Source organism: Drosophila guanche, unplaced genomic scaffold (genome assembly GCF_900245975.1).
Source record: "Drosophila guanche unplaced genomic scaffold, DGUA_6, whole genome shotgun sequence".
NCBI classification, from domain to species: domain Eukaryota; kingdom Metazoa; phylum Arthropoda; class Insecta; order Diptera; family Drosophilidae; genus Drosophila; species Drosophila guanche.
Genome location: NW_022995750.1, coordinates 410,542 through 435,678, shown reverse-complemented (window position 1 = coordinate 435,678; position 25,137 = coordinate 410,542). Strand labels below are relative to the sequence as shown.

Sequence of the window (25,137 nt, the reverse complement as noted above, 5' to 3'; positions counted from 1 at the left end):
TTAATATTTTGCTGCAGCTGATTCCTACATTTAAGCTATGAATTAAAACATGTACATTATGGTATAATCTCATTGAGTTTTATTGACAATTTTCGTTACATGAAATCCATAAATTTGTAAGCGGCGAGCAGGTACTCCTCCAATTCCAATCCCAATCCCGTAGCAACAATTTTGCTGCCACAGACAGGAACGGAACGTTATAAATGGTAGTAGGGTGTATTCATGCATTCATGCATATATCTGCCATATATATACATATGTATGTGTGTATATAGAATGTGTGTGTGGGGGGATGTACGTGTGCTTGGATTTCTGTACGCCTGTGTGTGTATTATTTTATTTTGTGCGCCGCCATTTACGAAAGCGACATTTTCAACGATAAGATAACGTCGCATTGCTGAGTTCCCCTCCACCCCTCTGTCCATGTCACTCTCTCGCGAGTTACCCATCCCCCCTTTCATCAGGCACCCTCCACCCTTTTATTTTGCTCCATTTTTTCCTATTTTTTTAATAAACTTTGTTTTTTATGGGAGTCACGCGTTACAAAACGACAACAGCAAAAAAAACAAAAACAACAGAAAATCTGAAAGTCATTTCATGTGGCAAAACAGTTTTTTGTTTATTGCTAGGGTTGTTCGCTACCACACTGAAGGGGGTAGCGGGGTAGTGGGGTAGTGGGGGAGGGAGTGTTCACGCCTATGACTACGTGACTGTACCAAAGTGTCGCATGTCGCTGGCGGCGCTGGCTCGTGGACTCGTTCAAGTGCCACCAAATGCAACCTTCGTCTCGATCCGCGTCCACTCTGATTGATAGCCTATCAGATTAGGGCGGAATCCTCCCTTCCATGCTCATCAGAATGTTCACTTTTTGGCACTCAAATACCAATATGTACCCTACCATCGTGACTAAATAGTTTTCAGCTGTTTCTCTTCTCGTTTCTTCTCTTCTGTCCTCTCTCTCTCTCTCTCTCTCACTCTTTGCAGTTCTAATCGGTCATTGTACGGAGAGATTCTGTTCGTTTTAGCAAAACTTTCACTCAAACACTAAGCACGAGAGATTGTAAGTTCTTTTATTATTTTCTTTTTTTGGGGCTGGCTGGGTCAGGGTTTCCCTATCAACGCTTTGGGGCCAGATAATGGGATGATAATACCATGCCAGTGGCATATATTGTATATAGCCTTGTCTTACATGATATCGCATCATACACACAAGCATAGCCCGTGATAAGATATAGAAAGATATGGTCTTGGGCTTTGATTTCCAATCATACTATGGAGTACCCCTCTTCCCGAGTGAATGTCCATACGAGCATATAGAAGTTTCTTAGTCGAGATCCGCTGTCGGGGGAGGTAGGAGGACATGCAAGGGATTAGTTTTCTTTTTGAGTATTCCATGGAGTACATGAAATCTATTTACTGCAGCCAAACAAGTTGCTTAATTGCTAAAGGGGAGGATGTACTGGTTAGATGGGTGCTTTCGGAAACTATTCTGTAATTTCTTAGATAAAATGTCTGCGCAAGTGTCAATCACTATGCAGCAGAGGAACAAAATGCCATCTATAAATGATTGAGAATGTCTCGGAAAGCCGTTTTGTTGCTCAAGAAACGTTTCTTTTCGTTCAAATAATGTGTGTCTATAAATGCGCGTAGCGAGTGCTAGAAATAAATTTAATCATGCTTATTAAGCATTAAGTAGGTCTCTGAGCAGCTCTTATCTTTTGGCTTCTTGGAGAAAAACATATGTGGAATGAATGATGGAGAGTCCAAGTACAAGAATTATTCATACACTGCACTGAAAACTCATTTGGGTTTTCCCCATAAATATCGGAGGAGTAGTACTCGCACTTGGTTTCCATTCCTTGCCACAAACTGGCACTGTCACTGTAAGACTCTGTGGGGCTGCTCACTTTTGTTGGTTTAATATAAAACTATCATGCTCGTATATTTTGTACTCGGTACACACACTTAAAGTCCATGCCGGGCCAGGCCAGGCCATAACATGCGATGATTTCATGCCCCAAGCCATTTTATGGCTCTATTTTTTTTTACAATACTCGCAGAACGTAGAACCGTAGAACCATTTTTGTTGCTGGATCTGTCACTTTACGATCTCTATCACTCTCGCACGTAGAGATTTTGGGGTGGCATTATAATGCATTATAATTATAATATTTTCATAACTACTCGACGGATCGGCTGATGGCTGATGGCTGGCGGGCGAGAGCGGAACGTGTTTAAATCGAAAGTGCAAAACTTACTGGCAGGCAGCAACGAAATAACGTAGCCGCCAGTAAGATATCTGTGTATATATGATTTTTTTACATGCCCATTCCATAGATAGGCAATCTGTATCTGTGGCACGATAATGCTTATAAATAAGATAATATGATTTGATAATGGTATTTACCATATGCAGAAACTGCCACAAACAGAAAGGAGGAACAGTGAGGAAACCCTACAGAAGGTTTCCCTCCCTGTTCTTTGCCTTCCCTCTCTCCACATAATGATTTTCTACATGATTTTCTTAAGGGAATGGCATGTGGTGGGTTTTCCGTCTCTCTACTCTGCGGTGCACCTAATTAAATGTTTGACATTTGCCTGATTTATTTAGCGTTAAAATGCTGAAAATTCTGTCTGTTTCTGGGGATTCATTTACTCGTACGTATATGGTATGGGTGTTCTCTGTGTGGAATTGTGCAAACAGATTGCATTTAGAGCATTCATTCCTTTGCGCGGTTCACGGTCCCTTCACGGTTCTGTTCGTTTCTGTGTTTGTTGTTGACTTGACTGCTTTTAGATGTCTTCTTTTGGTTTGCTACCTTTGCCGTCACCAGTTCTCTTCCACCTCCACCTCCCCGTCTCAGTTGCTGTTTCTTATCGCCTACTGACGTTTGTACTTCAAAATGTGTACTTAAGATAATGAAATTGAGGAAGAAATGCCATGGGCCACGACATGAAGGGGGGTCGCCGTCGCCATCACCATCACCATCACCATCACCATCGCCCGCATGGCATGGAAGTATCGCAATGCAGACATCCATCCACAAGACACAACAACAGACATCAACTTAAATGAAAATGTATGTACAGGCAGACAGACAGCAGAGTCTTGTCATCGCTTGACAATTTTCCTACGCTTTTGACAGACTTTTTCCATGGAAGATACACAGGTACATATGTTGATACCTGGATGTGTGTCGGGAATACTCTTAAAAAGTAGCTTTGGGTGCAACTTTAAGTGATTCTTTTACTGAATTTCCTTATTCGTTAAGGATAAGGATCGTTTGGGCTTTCGCTCCCTTTACTGCTTTACTCTGCCGTTAATTTCATTCTCCTCCTGCCCCGAAAGATCACCTCCGCGGATAAGTGCACTTCATTTTTGGTCAGTTGCCACTGGTCGTATTTCTGGGAATTCTTTCTGTGGTTTCAATTTTGTTTTGCTATCGCATGGGCACTTAATAAGCATATTCTAATCTAATCAGTGGATCATTAATTAACTTCCAAAACGTTGACTTTCGCCAGCTTTCAAGTGTTACTTGAGCGTTGCTTTTGGCAGTTGACAATTTATACAGAAGTCACCGTGACATTCCCGTATCTTATCGATGTTCAGAGTCAAAGATCAGCCAACAAAATGTTGCAACTTATTTATATAACTGCAAAACTCGTAGCTGAACACTGGTACGACATGGTACACCATAATATATTATAAATCTTTCCGTACTTTCACTTGGAACTTGGATAACTCTGTTGGTTGTTGGGTTTTTAAGGTTTAAGGTTCCCTTCACTTTGTTATATTTTATGTGGAATATCCTTGCAGAGTCTCTCTGCTGTCTCTCTTTACACACTCTGTACTCGCACGCGGACATGAAACAATGTTTCCATGTTGAAAATCCCAGTTACACTCACCAACTGTGATTAGATTCCATGCCGTTGGGCCGTCCAAACTTAAGGAATTACTGAAAAATTCAAATTATTATCGCTTATTATCTTGGGACATTATCAGTTCAAACACTGATATACTGATACAGAAAGACCACCAGAGTCCCCAGAGGCCCACAAGAGAGAGAGAGCACAGTCCATGGTGGAACTCTGGCGGAACCTCCCAGAGGCACAACTCTCGCTGTGGAAGTGTGAAAGAGTGGCAGTGTGGCAGTGTGGCGGAGTGGCATGGCAGTGCGGTTGCAGATACCCCAAACTGATACCGATATCCTACAGCCAGGCGGGAGGAGGGGTGCTGCTCCTACAGCTACAACAAATTGATAGCAAATCTTCATTATCTTATAAATACGAGCTGCATTGGTGCTGGTGCTGGTATTGTATTGTATTGCTAAAAAGCCAAGATTAGATACTTTTATCTAGCTGTGGGTCAACGAGGAGTTCCCTCCCCCTCCCCCACCCCCTCCCCCTCTAAGAAATCAACGACGTCACGAGAGGGAAAGCCTTGCCTTGGAGCATTATCGGGGAGGGAGCCACTCTGTCTGGAGGATAGGATCGGGAGTATCCCTTGGGGGGCTCTCCCGCGCAGTGTTCATGGGGGAGTTGAAATCTCTCGCTCTCACTCTCGCTGTCTCCCTCTCTCTGTTAAGATACGTTAACTTATCTAAGGCCACTATCTATTCTCAGATATTCGATATGTTGCGCTCTATGTAGGAGCATGTGCAGGCACACATATCTGCAGGGGAGAAATCACTCGTGTTTGATAGGAAAACAATCGGATGACTGAAGTTTAGATCATTTCCTTGGTAAGAGCCAGCCACGAAGCGTGCATCGTCCGTCTGTTCTCTGTGCAAATTTCAAGTGTGGAAGCGAAGCAGCTCCTGCGCCCGTCTCCCGTCTCCCGTCTCCCGTCTACCATTTATCTCAGTTTTTGGTTTGAATTTTCAACAACAAAATGTCAGACGTTCATAAGTAATAAATAATGTTTGGTGTCTGCTGAATGTATCTGCGGTTAACAAGCTACCAATACCGGTACTCTCTCCCCACACTCCCCAGTGGCAAACCCAATCAACCCCAGTAGCCATGATTGTTAACGTTAATGGCGTCGATGTGTCGATGTTGCTCTCGTCCCACGTTTCACGCTGCTGGCCATGCCAAAACAATGCACAATACAAGCAGCAACCTTATGGATTATTATGGATTGCCAGTAATGTGAGTAATGACTCACAAACCCACAACGACGACGTCCCATGGCCTGGCCTCATTGGCAAACAAAGGTGCGTACCCACAAACGTGGCGAGACGAGACGAGACGAGACGAGACGAGACGAATGCTGTATGTGCCACCACATTGGAGGAGACGACACTGCCACTCGAAAACATATTGCTGCTGGCTGCTGCCAATCGTAGCAGAAACAAAACCTGGCAAAGTTCTCTATAGATCCTCTTTATTGATTGCTTCCAATCATCAGCTACAGAGCTGTTAGCATTTTCTCGATTTTGACTATTGTTTGAAGCATTTTTGGTTGTGCACTTCAATGATCTCATGATTTTGCATAATTTGTGAATGCATTTTTGATGAATTTTGTATGAATTTATTGAGAATTAAAGACAGAAAGGCTAATATCATGTAACGATATTCCTTAATATAAGTCCCAAACTCTTTCCTGACTCATACCCAACGTATAAGTATAATCCCGAAACCATTCATTATCCCAGTGACACAAACAAAGAAAGCTTAACTCTTTCACCCAGCAAACTCCTCCTTCATTTCGAAGGAGACAGAGCCTGCTTGGCCCCATTCGCCTCATCGAATGCGCAGTTCCATTTTCCATAACTCATGTCCAAATTGTCGGTAGCGGACAATGATTTATGGCCACAAAACACAGAAGAGGGAGAGAGCTGGAGCGGGAGAGCTCCGCCTGGCGGATTAATAGAATTTACTTGAACCCAAAATGCGGTAACCAGCGGGAGGAGAGTCCCCCTCGAGTCTCAGATCAGGGTCAAAATTAGACTCCGAAGCAGTTCCATTTGGCATACAGCTTTATGTGATCGAACCACGCCATGGATGATGGTGGCTCATGGCTGATGGCTGCCGTGTGCCACGGATTGGGCAATGCCTTTGGGGTGGCTGCTGCTGCTGCTGTGGTGGGAACCACCCTCGAAAGGAAGGGTGGGGCAGCTGGCTATAATTAAAACTATGGCGCACGCCTTTGTTGGCACTCAAACAGTTTAATTTCCCGAAAAAAGAGCTCTTCCCCTTATCGCCACAGACGACCGCCAAAATACGCCACCGAACATGGACAGAAAAAATAAAATAAAAAATTCAATTCTCGCAGAACAAGTGACGAAAATTGTACAAAAAAATATAAATTAAATTTGCTACAGTCATTCCGCAGCAGCAAAAAGAAACAAACAACCAAACTGATCGCCTTCGGCCGATACTGTCAAGGCACGAAAAGTGTTTCGATAGTCGGAATAGGAGATAGCATTTTTGGTTGGAGCTCCAGGTTGGAGCTGGGAGCTTGTCTTTTGTTTACTGGCGCAGTGGCACTTGAGAACTTGGAGCCAATGTGGACACGTTGGACTGTGGACAAGTTGAAGGGTGTGTGAGTTGGCTTCTTGATTCTTTTCAGTAGATACGAGACTCTGGTCAAGCAGTGTTAAGTCTGCCATCCACCCTCTGCCCTGGTTCGGTTCTATTTTGTTTGTTGTGTGTTCTGCCGCCTTCTAAGTCTTGCGTCTTACGTACGGGCCCGTACGCCGTAAATTCACTTTGAAAAGCACCTAAAGCCCTGCCCTGGCCCAGGCGGTGCCATCAATTAGGGTATTAATTGCACAGACGAAAGACGGGAAGCTTCCCTGCCTCCTGTCCATGAGTCAGTTTTCGGTTGTTTTCCTGCCATGGGGAGTGGACTGTCCCTCTTCCTCTCTTGTATTAATCTCTTGTAATGCTGATTCCATGTAGCGCCATTTGTTCGGAGGCTGTCTGTCAGCTTTTTTTTGAGTGATTAATCACTGAGCTGATATTTTGCGACACGCAGCCAGAGCCGCAGCCACAGTCAGTTGCTACTTGCAACGTGATTGGGAGTCAGAGTTGGAGCCGCAGCTATTAGATACTTTTTGTCTGGCGGATTTGCTCTTTAGATTTGCACCATGATTTATGCACCACATGAGCTGCAACAATTAAAATTATCACAGCAACCCGATTTCCATTCATGGAGTGGCGGGCGGGTCGAGCGGGCGTGGAAAAAATGCTGGTAATGTCAGCATTAGGAGTAACGAGGGGAAGGTGGAAAGTGGAAGGTGGAAGTGGGGGAACCTCTTTCTACCGTGGAGAACCTCTTTGCGTTTCGTTGGTTGTGCATGGTTAATGGCCCTCATATATCTGCTTGCTTTATGACTTTAACTATAAACAATTTATGATTGGCCCGAGAACGGGCCGACTGGGGGCTGTGTGGCTCGGCTCCATGACTGCTGCGGGGATGGCTCTGAAATGTGATTTGTGTGGTTTTCCCCTCAAGAGATTCTGCAATATTTGAGGAAGGGAAATTAAACATCTTTAAGATGAGAGAGTCGCTGGAGTACTTGGAGCTTTGATTATCATGGAATGTATAAGTAATATGGGAGGAATGAATAATTAAAAGATTTCCGACTTAGTTTAGGTTGATGCTTGAACGATTGAAACGGATAATTACAATCTAGTTGAAGCTTTTCAGTACAAAAAGTGCTATAAAGACATATAATATCGATTTATCTTTCCTTCAACTCCAAAAAGAAGTCCAGAAGATCGAAGTCTTGGACTATGTCTCTTTCAAATTAGCCCCATTTGTATCGTGATTTGGCAGTAGAAATAAGTTTGCAATGAATCCATTGCGATTGTGCACACGTTTTGTCAGATCTCCGATCAAGCATTCCTCCACACAAGCTTGCACAGAGACAGGCGGGAAAAACAGACTGAAAAGACAGACACTTCAGCCCGAAAAGCAAATCACAAAATTCAATCTTTGCTTTTGTGGAGTAGAGACATTTTATTTTTTGTAAGGTTTTGCAATATTTACAGCACCTGATCCTCGACCACGTGTGTGATCGTCGAGCGTCGAGCGTCGATCGATCCGCTGTGGAGTGTGTTTCTCTTGCTGTTTTTCTGTCGACTTTCATTAGTTACAACACTTGAGAGCTGGCGGCTGATTGTCAAGTGGGAAAGTGGAGAATAGAGGGGCAAGTGGAGCGTAGCTGTGCCGTCAAAAGCGTCCCACATGTTAGGGAATGGTATGGTATGGGCCTGGTCATATAAAGTTTTGTTCACGACAGCAGCGACAGGTCTCTCCAAGCCCATGGAACCCATGAAGCCCCCATTCGAAGTCCCATTCAAAGCCCCATTCTGTTCCCCATTCTCCGTTGGCGTTGACTAACGTTGGCCATGTTTATTAGTTTGCCAGAAAAGTGTTTTATGAGTGCAATTAGAAAATGCGCTAGACTAAATTGCACAATTGACAAATAGCCAAATGTGGAGGGAGAGAGAGAGAGGGGTGTCGAGAGTCGGGGGTGCCTCTCCATGGGCCACAGGCCACACTAACCGCAACCACAACCCCAGCCCCAACCCCATCTCCAAGCATCTCTTCATGGTATTTGTATCTCACGGACACAACGACGAGCACTCCTTATCGCAGTGTCGACAACTGTACTCCAGCTCACACGCACACAGCTGCAGGAGGTGCCCAACGCAACTTCTTATCGCCGCTGCCCTGTATACCTGTGTATCTGTGCGATAAGATAACCAATACAGAGCATACAGATACACAGATATATGTGGCTGTAACTGTATGGGAATAAATCATAACTCACCCACACACACACACACACACACACACACGGACGGACGCGGAGAGGGAAGGTAACACACACAGGTGTGTAGGTGCTATATGGCGGTTGCATCTGTGTGGGTATCTAATTGGGCGGCAGGCAGACCGCAATGCGTCGCGACGTCGTTGTTGTACCGCTGCTGCTGCTGCTCCGAGTCCCAGTCCCAGTCCCAGGCCCAGACCCAGCCAGACCCACAGAACCGCCACAGAACCGCCGCAGAACCGCAACCACAGAGCCGAACACTGAAACCACAGCCAGAGCCCATGAGCCGGAGTCGGTTTTCCTCCCACAGTAGTAATTGCCGCGCGGGCAGCAACCAAATGGAACACTAAACTTAAAGTTCCTACCAAAAAATAATAAATAATAATAAAAACACTTTTTCGCGCCACTTTTGAGCCACGCCCGTTTTGGCACCGCCCCCGCAAGTTCTGATAAAAGCCCAGTGAACAGACGGACAAGCAGTGCAAGTGATAATAATTTTTCAAAAAAGGAAAAACAACAGAAATCAAGTGATAAAACCGAAACTTAGATAAAAAACATTGGAACGCTTCAACGCTCCGCCAAAGAGTGAGAGAGAAAGCAGCAGGAGACGGAGGAAGGACACGCACTTTGATGGTCTGCAAAATAATCTCATCGAGTGTCAAGATGCAGCTGAAGGTGAGTGCAAAAATGTAGATAATAATAAGAATTATAATGACAAACAGATGTTTAATGAAGTTAATATGCAATTCAAGCGAAGGTGGGTAGGAAATCATGGAAGAATTGCTCATAGCAAGCCCAATAAAATATTATAAATTAAAATGAAAGAAATGACCAATAATGGGTTTTAAAAATAAAATAAAATATTTAACCGTGCAATTATGCTTAGAAGTGCTCAGAATGAATGGCAAATAACTGAATTTAGGTGTGCAAATTAAATGACTATAAGCTGCTGCCAAAATAAAACAGTACTTCCATACAAAAGGCGAACCACTTTTGCTCAAGAATTATTCCCAAAATTAAATAGATACCCAAATCAACGTAAAAACATTTAAAAGCACAAACCAGAAGTGTCGCATTTAATAAATTACGCAACCAAATGAGCAAAGAGCAGACTCTTTCTTGAACACATTTTTATAACATTTTTGTGGCGATCAATTTACGAGATCGATCTCTATAAGCATATCTATCATCGGCAACATTGTGGTGGAAGAGTTGTGAGATCATAAAAATGTTGTCAAGTTCATTAAGCTAAATGGACAAGCTATATAAGACCATAAAAGCCAGGCTCTAAAAATGTTTATAGATCGGCCAATGGAACTCCATTAAATCAGCTCCATGGAAGTCTATTAAATCAGAAATCTCTATTAAATGGCGTTGTAGTTTGTAGAAATATTAAAAATTAAAACACTGTAAAAAAGATGGTAGAAAAAACACTTTGAAAGTCAATTCCAAAAGCAGTTTCGAGGCATTTAATTTGACTGAAGCGGCAGCCAGACTAGGCCTTAGAATTGTTTCGCTTTCAGGAGCGGGATTACCAGTGGACACAGCGGGGAGCCTCGTCAATAAGATAAGACAAATTGATTTATAATGAATGACGCATCCACTGGGATGCAGCGGCAAAACTGCGACACTTTCTGACTGACTGGCACTCAAAGGAAACCCCGCAACAATCCATTAAGAAAACGAGAACCCAACAAAAGAGAACAGAAACAGACACTGGAAACGAAACCGAGTTAAATGTGGAAAGATGGCTAATCTTTATGAGGCCTGAAATTCAGCTGCGATCGATGTCGGATGGAGGTGGCGTCAAAATACCTTTGACAAAAATGACACACACAAGAAATAGGGAATTGGAAACACGCACATTTTGGACTTAGTCTGCGTTTCATTCATTCATGAAACAAAAAAAGGAAAAAGGACTTGCCCAACGCCAGTGCCTATAATGTGAAATTTATGTCAATCTTATCACCTCGCTTTGGTCCTAGTTATGGTCCTTTTTTTATCGAGGCAGAAATGGAGCAGGGTTTATGAATGAAATTGCCAACCCTTGGACAGGGGGTTGGTTTGCTTTTGGGCCTGCCGCCGCCGGAAGTGCACGGCCGTCCAATCGCAATCGCGACTCGAGAGTCAGTCCTTAACAGTTGCTTAATGGCGGCATCGTCATCGGCATCGGCATCGGCATCGGCATCGGATAGTTGCAGTTGCAGTTGCAGATACTTTTATTAGACACGCGTCGCCTAGCCCCTGATAGGGCAGGGGCAAAGGTCGGGTTGTGGATTGATGGCCCTTTAATAGAGCTGTAAAGGCAGCTGGCAAATGGATTGCTTTATCGCACTTTCATTAGTGCCCCAGCACTGCAATGGACTTTAATTAATCGAGGGCATGATCTAACGATCAGGGGAGAGAGTAAAGGGAAATGATAATAGAGGCAGTCGTTCTCTGCCAGAAAATGTTTCATTGAGGCATTTTGTGCCTTTCTCAATCCCAGCTTGAGAGCTCAAACGAAAGCGAAATGAGTTGCGATTAGGCATTTGCATATCTGTTCCCATATTTTTGCATATCTATATCTGTATATATACAGTCAATATCTGTTGTTTATGCAGATAAAAAGTGTGCGACTGTGTGGGTGTGACTGAGCAGATTTCATTCATAAGTTGGAGCCACTCCCTTCGAAGCAGCTCAGTACAAACTCTTGACAAATAGCACATGCCACCTTGCGCAACTTATTGTAATTCTTAGCCCAGTATCTGTAGATGTATCTGTATCTCTATCTCTATATGTTCCTATCGATGACGTACTCGATGGAGCAGGTGTGGGGTGTATGAAACCATGACCTCTTGTTGGAATCCCGTTCCAGCAGCAGCAGCAGCAGCTACTGATTATGTACATTGATAGCGCCTCGACTCGGATAAGATATTGTCCGTATCGTTTGGGGGTCTGTAGTATCTTAACTTTTTTTTTGTCGCGGTACACGGGGCACGTGCATACTACTCAAAAGTTGTACCCCCTGGGGTAGCTCCGCTCCAGGTTTATCTGCAGTCTGGCCAAAGTGACGTTTTGCAGCACATTATCTTACGGATCTCCCCAGTGATTCAGTTGGGTATGAGCTTAGGGGAACTTCATTGAACTTTGCCCAAGAAAAAGCGCATACTTTGGAATAGTCATCCACTTCCTCTTGGCACACTTCCTCTTGGCCCTTTTCTTTCTTCTGCTGCTTTGGACTTTGCACAGCGCCAAGCGCTTAATTTTTCACCTTTTTTATGACTTGTCAACGCCATGAATCATCGGTTTACCTTAGACCTAAGTTGTGGATCAATCATTTTGCTAGCAGGCGCAAGTCACAAGTAAATTCCCCGTAAAATGAATCAATTATGCGCGTAATTTATACACTGAAAGGTAAACTGGGAGCGCTCTTGTCTCTTGTCTTTTTAAGGTGATGAACTATAGAGGAAAAAGTTACAAATTTAAGAATGGAAAAGAAATCCTCTCCTTTTGTAACCATTTCTGCTGGCTATCTCTTGCTGCTGGTCATACTTAATGAACTTTCCTATTTATGTTCCATTCCATTCTGTTCCCATTGAAGTACAGTACAAACTTTTTCCAAGTATCCCATGCAAACCCCACCATATTGCTGCTCTATTCTCGATTGCTAGTCATCCTTGAATATGTCCATGGATTTCCCCATGCAAGTAACTAATAAAGAGACGCTATATGTGTACTCGTATATTTATAGTTTATGGTGAAACCCACCTGAAAGCCTTTTTGCATTATATGACACTTGCGGGCAGGGAGGGCTTGGGCTTGGGCTTGGGCTCGGGCTCTCAGTCAGGTGAATCAGGTGACAATGACGTTCGAATTTGTTGACACGGCCACCCCCCCAATGGCATGGCATGGAGGAGGAGCAGGAATGAGGTCATAAACCGACGGCGACTGACGTATAGAAAAACAAAACAATTTTGGTTTTTATGGGCGACTTTTATTTCCGTTCAAAAGGAACCAAAAAACTGAGCAAATGAAAACGAAACTAAGCCGCGAGCTGAGGCTGTTCCGAGGTTCTGTATGTAAACATATCTGGAATAAAAGTGAAAAATGTGTACGACAGTGTTGACAGTGAGTGTGTGTCCCCGCCCCCCCGCCCTGTCGACGTCTTCTTGTAACGTCTTTGGTGGTTGTAGGCGACAAATTGAGCCGCCTTTGAAGTGGCGAGAGGTCTCTGGGCTCCGAGCTCTGGGTCTGGCTTTGGGCTCTGCGTCTCTGTTGACTTTTGTGGCGGAAATCGAGGCAACCAGTTCGCACATTTGTGCCCGGAACTGGAGCCACACTTTTGACTGAAATCTTTCGAGGCATTCAATACTTGTCGCTTGTCCATTGCAGATGGAAACGCAGACAACGCAGCAGCAACAGCAGCAGCAGCAACAATTGCAACAGCAACAGCAACAGCAGCAACAACAGCAAGTCCTGACCAAGCAGCAGATCCAATTGCTGGACAAGATCAAGCTAGAGGCTAGCAATGGAGCCGAGCAGCTGAGCCAGCAGACAGCCAGCGCCCTGGAGGAGCAACAGGAGCAGCAATCCCAGCAGCAGCAGCAGCAGCAGCAGCAGCAACCTGCCACAGCCGTGGGTGTTGTGGTGCAGTCGAGTCAGGGAGGAGGAGCAGGAGGAGTCAGCAGTGAGCCGGAGGAGCAGTACGTGGTGGTGCCACGCATACAGCAGCGACGCATTCTCACCACAGCGGGAACATTGTAAGTTTTAGGGGATAGAAATGCTCACCAGCAGACTGACCGACTCTTTCCAGAGAACTAAACGAAGCTCGGGAGGGAGAGCCCAGCAGTGGGAGCTCTGGTTCCGCCTCCGAGGGCCACATCGAGTACCAGCGCAGCTCCCATCACTCCCCGGCAGCTGCACACGCGACCCACTACGTCCAGATGGCGCCGCGCAATGCAGAGGTGCCAGAGGTGCCGCCAGGTGCGCCACCGGCCACCCTCTACGCCTATTCCTCGGGGCAGATCATCTGCAGCAGCGAGGATGTGGCGGCCATCAAGATAGAGACCATCGAGAAGGGGGAAGTGCCAGTGGAATCGCAGCAGCAATCCCAGCAGCAGCAGCAGCAACAATTGCAGCATCAGCAGCAGCAGCAGCAGCAACAGCAACAGCAGTGCCCCACACCCAATGGCGCCACCTATGCGGAGACGATTGTCATCAGTCGAGAGGCAGAGGCACTGCAGCATCACCACCAACAACATCAGCAGCAGCAGCAGCAACAGCAACAGCAACAGCAACAGCAGCAGCAACATCCAGCGTCAGCGGTGCACATCGCCAGTAGCTCCCATGGCGGCACCGTGCGATTTGTGTCCGAGGATGGACGCTTCAGCAGCGCCGTTCCGGAAGCGGCTGGCTCCACTCTGTACTACGATGTGCCCGTGGTGGATGCCAGTGTCCATGCCAACGAGTCCAAGACATATGCGGATCTGGGCAACGCCTACGCATTCCCTTCGAGCTCCAGCTATACGAGCAACAGCTACGCAGCCACGCTGCAGCAGACGAACACGATCTACACGATGCCCGGGGGCCAGTTCCTGACCAAGTCCGAAGCGGGACTGAACTCCCTGCGTCAGACGGGTCCAACGACCTTTCTGAATCCCTTTCCCGATGGCAGCCAAGCCATCGATCTGTGGACATCGCCCGCACCGCCAGAGTATCAGAATGCACCATTTGTAAGTCGGAATCATACATTCATACATCCGCCCTCCAGAACTGACTCACTCTTCTTTGGTTCGTTTTGCAGACCAACTTCCATCCACAGGTGATGGATGAGTATGCCTCCAGCAACATGACCACCACCCATTGGTCACCCGCCGGCAGCATTGGGCAGTACGACGCCAGCCTGGTCACAGCCTCCACCACATCCTCCCCGAATCACGATCTTAAGTGCGAGAACTGCCACTCGCCGTTCGTGCGCAAGGGCTCGGATTTCTTCTGCCCCAACTGCACGGGATTCATGCGCATGGCGCCGCGCATGCCCCAGCGACAGGCGAAGCCGAAGACCGCCGCTGCACCCAACAATCGTCGCAATGGCGTCACCTGCGCCAACTGCCAGACCAACTCCACGACGCTGTGGCGGCGCAACAATGAGGGGAATCCCGTGTGCAATGCCTGCGGGCTGTACTTTAAGCTGCACAACATGAACCGTCCGCTGTCCATGAAGAAGGAGGGCATCCAGAAGCGGAAGCGCAAGCCAAAGAACAATGGAGGAGCGCCCATGCACCGTGGGGCACCGCTGCCAAGTGAGTAAAACTTTGGAGAATATTAGGGAATCTCGTGCCAAACCATAACCCTTTCGTACCCCTACCTAGGCATGTCACAAGGTGTCAATCTGATGGTGAACAGCAGCACTCCGCTGTACCCTTCACAGGTGCCCGTGAATATGCTGAATAGCCAGCAGAATGCCAGTCCCGAGCTGCACGACATGTCCACGACAGGACCTGCGGGCGGTGGCGGCTCCCGTGTGGTGGCCATCCAGGTGAATGCCTCCGGTGCACCGCCCAGCTCCGATGGCACGCTGAACATGTCCGCGCGCCACCATGTCACGGGTGAGAGCCACTCGCCGTACAGCCAACAGACGACGCCCTCGCAGAGTCAGTCGCCGCATTTGCCCAGCCCCGTCAGCCTGAATCGCCAGATAGTGCAGCCGTAAGTAAAAAGAGAGTTGAGGCAGTATTAGGATCTAATTGTTGGGGCTACCTTTTCTTGTAGAGTTCCAGCCATTGAGAGCGGCCGCAGTTCGAACAACAACAGCGAACTCCCGCCGAGCGTCATAACGCGCACTGGACTGCCGGAGCGATCATCGAATAACTAACTAACTTTAATACCAACTAAAAGTGGTGTCAAATGCCCAACCAAAATGTCAAGATTGCCAAAATATTTATTTAAGTCTTAGCTCTTAGATTTATGCTATTTCTATTTGTATTTCTATTGTATTTAGTATCCAATGTCCCAGTTAGCAGGCCAAACAAGTCGCAAGTCGGAAGTCGGAAGTCGGAAGTCGCAAGGAAGTACTTGAAATCCAATCAATCATTCCGTTTAGTCAATCATTTGAAATGATTTGTGGAGAGCGAGCAGTCTAGCAGTAATTTAGCAAATGAAAAACAAAGAGAAAAAACAAGAGACAAAGAGCTCAAGAAGACCATAAAGAAGCCTACGATTTTGTATGTTTAAGCACACGTTTTTTATTCAACAAAATATAAATAAATAAGTTGTAAACGCAGGAGTGATATAGAGAGAGAGAGAGAGAGAAGAGACACTTAGGGAACCTTTGATGACTCTACCAGGGAACAGACTCCCCTGCTAATTCACAAGCCAGGATAAGGCTTCCAGCCATTGTCCGCTGCGGTCCTCGTTATATTTCATTGTCAACAATTTGGCAGCAAACCAAATTGATCCAAATTAATTTTAATGACCCCCACAGACCACAGCGCGAGACCATAAAATCTTAACAAGATCCCCACAGAGACCCAGAGCGATCCTCGAGCCGATCCTCACAGCAAACAAACCCCTCGGAGCAGTGTCTAAATAGCGATTTGGTGTCATCGCTTAAAAGCCTGTCCGACGCACAATGCCGCCGCTGGAATAACGCCACCACCGCCTGGTCGCTGCCTTTGATCTGCAGTGTCGATCGGTATGGCAAAAATGCTTCAAGCAACTCCGAGGCCGAGGCCGAGGCCGGGGCCAGGGCAAGCCCCAACACGGAGACGGACTGGACTCTACACTCTTTGGGCCCTGCCTGCCAGGAGGCGCAATGCCTGGTATAATATTAACGCCTTGAGCAGCGGACCCCGAGCTCTGCCACTCTGCCACTCTGCCGCTCTGCCGCTCGCCTCTCTGGTTCTTCTTTTTCGTTTTTTTTTTGTTGGCGTACGCTCGATCAATTAGGCAAACTTGTTTTACGACCGCTTTTATTAGCATTTCGCGGAGCAGCGGCGGCGCTCCAAGTGGAAACGAACCAAAGACTGGAGCTCCTCTGTGGTGGAGCTTGGACTTTGCCGAGTGCGAATGAGTAATGGGACGGCGGCCCCAGCACCACAGCAACCACAGCAAGCAGCACGGCAGCAGCTATGGAATGTGTTGGCAAAAATTATGTGCAGCGTGAAGTTTGTGCAAGTGGAATGGATATGGATATGGGGATATGGGAATGGAAATAGGAATGGAAATAGGAGTAGCTCTCTTCGTTTGAAGTAGAATAAAGTAATAGAGGAAGTCCATTTCTATGGCTACTGATAGGGTGAAACACGCTTTAAAGAAGCTTTGGGCATCTTTGATATGATTTGGGTATGCCAAAAGCTTTTTAATTTACTAAAAGATACTTCAGCGACGAGTAAGTATTGGCGCACGTTAGTGCTGGCTCTAATCGTCCATTTTTTGTTGCTTTTCTTTATATTTAAACTGATTTTTAAGCATCTTTCAATTAAAATAATATCGAAATATTACACATGATAATGTAAATATTGACAGCTACTTTTGTGCTAACTTAGACATTCTACCATTTTAAGTTTCCCATTTAATGTGTCTGTCTCTCTGTCGCAAAACTGCGCAAAATTTCCTCTAAATATTTGCTTCAAAATCGATTTCGAATTAATTTCGAATCTTTTATTATATCCAGACACATACTCGTAAAGTATATCGAAATGGCAATTGTATTTATGCTTAAGGAGCACTCCACGCCACGCCACTCCATGTTTACCAGTAATTGCCTGGAGCCGCACCTGTACGAGTACGAGTACGAGTATATCCTCCGATATAACAAGAAATTAAAACATTAGCGTGTTAACCTGTTCTCCATATTATGGGTGGAGAACCAAGAGGGGAGAGTGAACTTGCAGTTGCCTCGGAGAGTAGTGGAGAAAACGTAAAATAATAATTCAATGTGACAGGCAACAAGATACGACAACGGGCGCCATTTTTCAGATGCCACTCTCTCCGCACATGCACCCAAGATCTCTCTCTCTCTCTCTCTTTGCTCACTTGTTGTGGCCCGCTCTCTCACTCCCGCTCTCCCTCTCTGCTGCTCTGCGGTGCCATTTGTGACACTATCTGCGAAATTATGACAGACGGACAACACTGCAGCAGGGGAAAGAGAAAAGCAGAGGAGAGCAGAGCAGAGCAGAGCAGGGGAGAGCAGTTGGAGGAACGATGAACGAGGAACGATCCGCTAATCTCTGGGGCCGTGCATGCATTTGAATTTCTATTAAGTTAATTGCACTCCTAGGAAACGATGGAAAGGGGAACGCGCATTTGCTCAATTGCGTAACAGACGCAGATACATTATAGTGTGCCTCAGATATGATTGGGATCAACGGAATTAAGGGTTTGGTGGGGTATAAAAGCCAACATAAAGAGTGGAAACTGTCAGCATTCAGCACACTCCTCCTCCCTACTCTGTCGTTGCATTTAATTAGCCATCAGGCCATCAACTGCGTGTATATTTCGAAGAGGTGACCACCTAGCCAGGCGGGCGGCCTCTTGAACCCGCCACGTACTCACAAGCCAACCCGTAGCCGTGTGGCCATAGCCAGAACCGGGTTCGGGTTCGAGGCGCCACTTAGTCAACTTCAAAGTGCAGCCGCTTCTTCTGCTTGAAGCTGTTTCTGCTTGGGTTGCTGGTGGTGCATCTTCGTCTCGGCACTGGGGCCTGGAACTTAAGCTACCATCATCATCAGGCCACATCGTCTGGCATTACAAATCGACAAACGACACGAAAATGCGCTTTAACATCGCGCAGTTAAAATAGATAAAAGCCGATAGTCAGACGCCGCCAGGAGAAACAACGGGTAGGAGGAGGAGGAGCAGCGAGCCGAGAGGAGCAGCCAAAGGTAGTCCAAAAGATTTGGAAAACGCAGTGGGACTATCATGCCCGAGATGGCTTTGAGAGAGCACCGGTAAGTATCACTCCAAGGGATTATGCCTATAAATTGTATCTATTAGTCACTCACTTGTGGATGTATCGGAGAGCTGTCCAAGATGATCTACTAAATATGCCTCAAGCTTAAACTGTAGCCATTTTAGCCTTTTATCTGAGATTTGTACAAGATTCGGCAGGTTTTCAATAACCCATTAATGGATTCCCCAACGAGTCTGAGAAGCTCCAAATTGCGTTCCTTGCCAAATATATTCTATGCCAAAATAGTTACAGATTCCCCCACTATTCATAGTACCTCTGCTACCATGTATTAACATGCACTTCTTGTATATTTCTTGCCTAGATTATCCCCTGCCCTTCCTCAAACCCTTACTCCCACTTGCAGCACAAGGGAAAGAGGAACACAAATCGAAAAGGGGAACTCTGACGTCACATGCAGCAGCAGCCCAACAACTTGACCGCAACGTTTTTCAGGTTCTAGGAAAATCAATCGAAATTCCAAGAATTCACACGAAAGACAAAATGAGATTGGCTTGAAAGAGCCCCGCATGCAGCGCACAATACAATACACATATGTATGAGGGAAGGAAGAACAGACGCCGAAAGGCAAGCAGAAAGAGACAACGAAAGACAGAGAGGGATGTATACATAGGGGAATGGCATGGCTGGGCATGGCATAAGGTATTCCCTTGTCTCTACAACTCTTATCACAACTCACGCGCGTCTCGTTCCATTTCAGTTTATGTGTGCCCCGAAATCACATTATCTCTCCTCCATTGGTGCCTCCATTCGTTCCTTCGATGGCGACGTAGCTAATGGATATGCCAAAGAGCCACAGACCCGAGCTGCAGTCCCACTCCCAGTCCCAGTCCTAGTCTCTGGCACATATCACAGATGATGATGATGATGATGATGATGATGATGATGATGATGATGCTGATGAAGATGGGGTGATGGTTGGAGACGCCGCCAGGAGGAAGATTGAAGATGCGGCGCTTATCGAGGGAGAAAACGAAGAGAACGAACAAAAATGAAACCCGAAAAGAATTCAGACCGAGGCCCAGACCCAGGGCAGGTTCCATCTCATCTGCTCTGTGCATTCGTATGCATCTACACACATATATTCCTGTATTCCCGTGTCTCTGTGTCTTTTGCTTATCGTTCAAGCTGCAGACTTTTTGTTGCCCCGTTTGCATTTGCATGCAGGGAATGCATCGTTGGATCAGAGACAGAGGTAGAGGTATAGCCAGGGGCTGAGAAAGGGTTCTCTGAGCTCAGAAATGTGGCGCCAAAGGAAGCGTTGAAAATGGTACTTGATCTTGATCGCGATGACTCTTACCTCTCCTCCCACCTCTCCTTGCGAGGCGCGAGATATGGCAAGAAAGAGGCTCGACTGGGGAACTTTTTCCTCTGCTGCAGGCGACTGTAATTTAGACGGCGCCTCGATCCTTGTTTCACACTAATGCACTTGCAGCTTTTTAAATGTCACCAAGAACACAGTCCTGAAGTCCTCCAGTCTCTGCTCCTCTGATCAGCAGATCTGTTTTGCCCGCTAGGCCACTTTGTGATCTTGTAATCCCCTCTCAGCTGCCCTCTTTTGGGCGACTGCTCTGATGCACATCTCTGGCCTGACTCTGGTGTGTATTCAAATGGAATAATTACTGATATCATGAGGGATTTGTTTGTGCCAAGGAGAGGATTATTGTGAAGCAATCGATGAGGCATTCGATCAAGGCGTGTCTTTGCGAGCGATGAATGATTGAATGAGTTAAGGAAGAGAATCAGCAGAGTCTGAATACTCTTGAAGTTCTTATCGCGCATCCAATGGGATCCAACTAAGACTTTTCCACTGCCCAAAGACTCTTCCCATTCCAACACCCAAAAGTCGAAGCAACTTCTACATAATCCACTGGTTAATGGCGTTGCAACTAAGTGTTACATCGAAACGCAGTGTAAACAAGCCATAAGCCAAAAGTAAGATATAATTTAATCGAATGTTGTTTGCAGGATTTTTTTTAGTGCCATTTTGTTAAGATCAGTCACCAGACAGACAGAGAGAGAGAGAGAGAGAGAGAGACACACACTGAGAGCGGCAGGAGACAATAAGTTTTACGACCAAGCCAGAAAATGGCTACAACTTCTCCAGCCCCTCATCGATATTGGCCATAACATCTACAATGTATGGGCCCAGATGATGGCTCAAATCGGTGGCCTATGACGACTGGCATCCTCTTCAATTAAGTGCGCGAAAAGATCTTCCTCCGGCAGCTTTTCATTAGTTTATCGCTCTGGCAGTGGCATGGGGGAAATATTTCAAATGTTGCCACAAGAAAGTGAAGCCCCAAAACCAGTTGCAATTAAAGGTCTGGTGCCTCTTCAGGTGGCGCCGCTTTTTTGCAGACTGTGGACGACCCTTCAACGTGAGAAAATTCCGCACGAAATTATATAGGCAAAAATGTCTCGGTTATCGAGCGGTCGGGCCAGCATACCTGAACAAAAATGTATGTGCGTATGCCTGAGATAGTGCCACAAGACGGCAAGTCTCATGCCCCAAGCTGCAACCACAGCACCTCGCAACAAAAACAAAAAGCGTAAATGTCAAAATGCCAAAATTAATTGCAATGGCAGTGCCTGGGATAAGAGACAGAGACAGGGGACAGACTCGGAGCCAAAGTCATAGCCTGAAATGGCCATTCTGCCACCTCAAGGAGCCAGAGAGCAAGAGACCACAGGCCACATCCCACTTTTGGGGCGCCACAAAGTCGATTATGATCTGGAGGCAGGAACAAGGATGGAGTTGGATTGGAAATCAAAGGGGATATTCCCCCATTTATGTCTAACGAAAACCCTTCTGAGAGACGCCTCTGCCTATGTGGGCTGTAGCCAGCTCCTGCTCGAGCCACCATTACAAATTCTACCACTCTGAGCCCTAACCAACCTAAGGCGGCATGCCCATGCCACACCCCAAGCCAGCCGCGCAATTCCAGTCTTCAGTCGTGCCACCAAAAACCAGACCCAGGCCGAGACCCGGGACCCGGGACAGGCAACAAAAACAACACGCAGCCACATAAGTCGTGTGCCCCGCGCCGTTGTGGCAACTATCAGGCCGAGCCATCAGCAGGACGCCGATGCAGGCTCGGGCAGTGGCTCTTGCAACAGAAAAAACTCGTTTTCGGGTGCCACACAGTGCTGATTCCCCATTTTGAGGTGGAGTCAGTCGGTCGGGCCGCAAGGCTTCGATTGGTCAAAGCGACTTGAGGCTAAAATACATACACACACATGCATAGAGAGAAATGGGAGACCCTAATGCCACATGCTTGCTGCCCCTGCCACCAGCAGAGTGCCTGACTGCCTTCTCCTTCGCCTTCGGCTTTCATTAAAGTTTCGCATAAATTTTGTTGCATGTTCCTGGTGTTTCATGTCTGGATGTTTGTCTGGGAGTCCAATGGGGTATCGCACGGCGCTACACGCATTTCAGGTCCAATTCATTTGCAGCTAGATTTGCACCCCACCTCCCCTGGGCACGGGGCATGCCCCTCCTTGGCTTGCTCCCTGGAAAAACAGGTAAATGCAAACGCAAACGGATTTCGTGCCCGTGCCCGTGTCCGTGTCCGCGTCTTTGGTTTCTTTCTTTATGATTTTAGTGCTCGTATTTTTTTGGCAGTTCCTATAAATAATTGAACTTTATCGCCCGCCAGCCCCCGTGCGTCGTTTAATAAATTTAATTTGTGGTAATTGAACTTATGGCAGGCACTGTATACCACGCCAGACACTCCAGACACGCCACGCACTAAAATTCCAATTGAAATTGCCCATTTTTCAGGGCTGTCGCGTAATTAATATAGAAAATAAAAAGGAGGAAGTCTCTGCAGTGGGAAATTGTGACATGCCACATCAGCAATCTCTTTTTCGCGTCCAAGAACTGATTCTCCATAATTTATGACTGACTGACTACTCTCCCAGAAAAATCGAGTGCCAAAGTTATCTGTGTTCCTGGCTCTGCAGTGAGTCATGGGATTAAACATGAAACATGAAATTGTACGTTCCCAGGATAGAAGTCAGCTAGTATTAAGTTAATGGATTGTTGCTCATAGACTTACCTAAAAATAGAGTAAAACATCGACTTTATTTATCTTTTTATATTTCCTGGCAAAGTTTATATTTGATTGTCAAACGCAAACGTGGATGTGGCTGCTGCATAGATTATATATGTTTTTATAACATTACATAACATATGTACATAAACATTTATATGGTTAAGACCTCAAATGGAATGCTTATGTTATGTATTCCACAATTTTTTATCTTAAGAACAAAGGAAATGCTCAAATTCTAAGCTATTTCCTGTCTTCAATAATGAAAATGTATGATTAAGAGATGACGGTTATTGTAAATGAAGGAACAATTCATTATTAATTTACTCTTAAAAAATACAGTGCATTTTTCAAACTTAAAGCAGCTAGATAATATTCAATTAATGATTACCTATCAAATGCCCTGACACTACACAAAGCTTACATCATTTCTTAGCTAACATTTTTGATGGCAGCTGTCAGTCCATCATTTTGGATTGGATTACAAATCTTCTGGGTGTGCTCTTTACTATGAATTTATGTATCAAAGCACGCCACAGACAGACAGACAGACACCCTTATCTTCATTGAGACAAATGAATGGCATAACTAATTTGTAAATTGAAAGGAAATTGTTGATTCCCCACCAATGTGCCTTGCGAATGAAAAACGCTTAATGAAGACATTTATCAGATAAACAAATCACGGGTAGGCGTTAAACTTATAAATTGCAAGCACGTACCTACGAGTACATACATGCGCATACATATGTATGTAAATATGTATCCACAGGTAAATATAATTTATTTCCTTAATTGCTATCGCGGGAAAGAGTTATGGCACGAGCGGAAAAATGCCAATTAAAGTGCCCATAAAGTGGCTAACCAAAAAGAAAACAAAACTGAGCATAAAACCATGGATTATTGCCTCAACATTTGGTGAAATCGTTTTTGGGGAATACCATAGGAGGAGGGTGGGTAAGAAATTTACGAGAATGACTTTGAAAGTGCTTCGAAAATTATGGATAATTTTCGTTGACAAAACTTAAGTGAAGATGCCTTAGAGGTCCTTCTTTTTCAACAAACCCTACATTTGATGTTTGACGAAGGAAACATTTATATTGGACAAGAATATCAAATACATAGCCAATATCTCATTATCAATATTCTACTCTTACTCAAATAAAGGACAAACACCGTATGTTTCTATCTACAAGACGGTCACATTTCAAATTTCAAATTTTTTCACAGCTCATTATATGTCGCACGGCCCCGAAACTTCGTTTAGGACATTTTCTTGGAACAGTTAAAGCATGTTTAACCGTGTTCAATCATGTAAATTCATATTCAATCATGCCCAGTTAAGTTGTTTGAGTTGTTCAATCATATTCAATCATATGCATATTCATGTTCCATCAAGCAGATCAAGTTTTTCAATGATGTTTCAATAATAATGGTTCAATCATTAGCCATCTTTTTTAATCATGCTCAATAGGTTTTAATCAATGAAGTAAATTCAGGTTCAGTCGAGTTCTTTGGGTTGTTCAACGTATCGAAAGTTATCAAAAATGATCGAAAGTTATCGAAACGACCAAGAATAGATCAAACGATTCCTAAAGTAATCGAAAAATATCGAAAGTGATCGAAAACTAGCCAAAACGTGTTTGAAAGCCTTCGCAAAACATATAGATAATGATAACATTGTAGCATCCATAATTGAGTTCTGTATTGAGATATTTGCATGCCCATTCAGTATGTATGTATGTACATCTGTACATACATTTGTACATATGTATGTTCATACATAGTTAAATATATTCTTACTGTAATCCAATCGGAAATCTACCGAATCTACAGCTTCCAGAAGCTGCAGTGTACAGGGATCTTCGTTCATAGAAGCATAGACCCAAGTTTATTGTCATTACTGCTTTATTTATTATCGAAAATGATATGCTTTTAAATGGCGTGCGGCAAGACATTGCGCATACGCCATGAGAGCCGCACAAACCATAAAGTGGGCTGTCCCCCGAGAGGTGAGCGCTCTCTCTCTCATACACACAAACACACTCAGAGGAATATCTAAACAGCAAATCAAGCAAACTTTAATATGGCCACATAACCGATTACAAATGTGGGAGAGCGACAGAGTCAGCTGTAGATTGGGAGCGGCCAGGCGTCAAAGCGAGACGGGCACGCCACGGGCAACACCCACTTTCATTTCATAGTCCGATAGGGCGACTCGCTCTCTCTCTCTCTCTCTGTCTCTCTCTCTCTTTCTGTCTCTCTGGTTCTGTTCCACTGTGTTTGTGTGTGAAACCCGTTTGTTTGAACACACAGCGACTGGGAAGGAGAGCCACAGGCAACAGCAG

General features: G+C 45.4%; 1 protein-coding gene and 1 long non-coding RNA gene across 3 annotated transcripts; one reads left to right on the top strand and one right to left on the bottom strand.

Annotated features, from left to right (window-relative positions):
- Positions 1-56: 56 nt before the first annotated feature.
- On the bottom strand, positions 57-4,098 carry LOC117586717. The gene is made up of 2 exons (XR_004574009.1): positions 976-4,098; positions 57-932 (listed from the first exon to the last, which is right to left on the bottom strand). It is a non-coding gene; the product is annotated as an uncharacterized LOC117586717 (long non-coding RNA).
- A 4,826-nt stretch (positions 4,099-8,924) lies between these two features.
- On the top strand, positions 8,925-16,047 carry LOC117586716 (GATA-type transcription factor SRE1). 2 transcript variants are annotated; one of them, XM_034277000.1, is made up of 7 exons: positions 8,926-9,458; positions 13,158-13,525; positions 13,579-14,017; positions 14,054-14,497; positions 14,569-15,067; positions 15,137-15,473; positions 15,537-16,047. In XM_034277000.1, the coding sequence occupies exons 1-7, from the start codon at positions 9,414-9,416 to the stop codon at positions 15,637-15,639; spliced, it is 2,235 nt and encodes a 744-aa protein (XP_034132891.1). In that variant the 5' UTR covers positions 8,926-9,413; the 3' UTR covers positions 15,640-16,047. The 2 variants fall into 2 exon arrangements, with proteins under 2 accessions (XP_034132890.1, XP_034132891.1); XM_034276999.1 differs by having other exon boundaries at positions 8,925-9,458; positions 13,579-14,497.
- The last annotated feature ends 9,090 nt before the right edge of the window (positions 16,048-25,137 follow it).

Coding starts and splice junctions, on each gene's coding strand:
- LOC117586716 (XM_034276999.1), top strand. CDS start 9,414: ATGGTCTGCAAAATAATCTCATCGAGTGTCAAGATGCAGCTGAAG. Junction 14,498..14,568: donor AGTATCAGAATGCACCATTT/GTAAGTCGGAAT, acceptor TTCGTTTTGCAG/ACCAACTTCCATCCACAGGT. Junction 15,474..15,536: donor AATCGCCAGATAGTGCAGCC/GTAAGTAAAAAG, acceptor CTTTTCTTGTAG/AGTTCCAGCCATTGAGAGCG.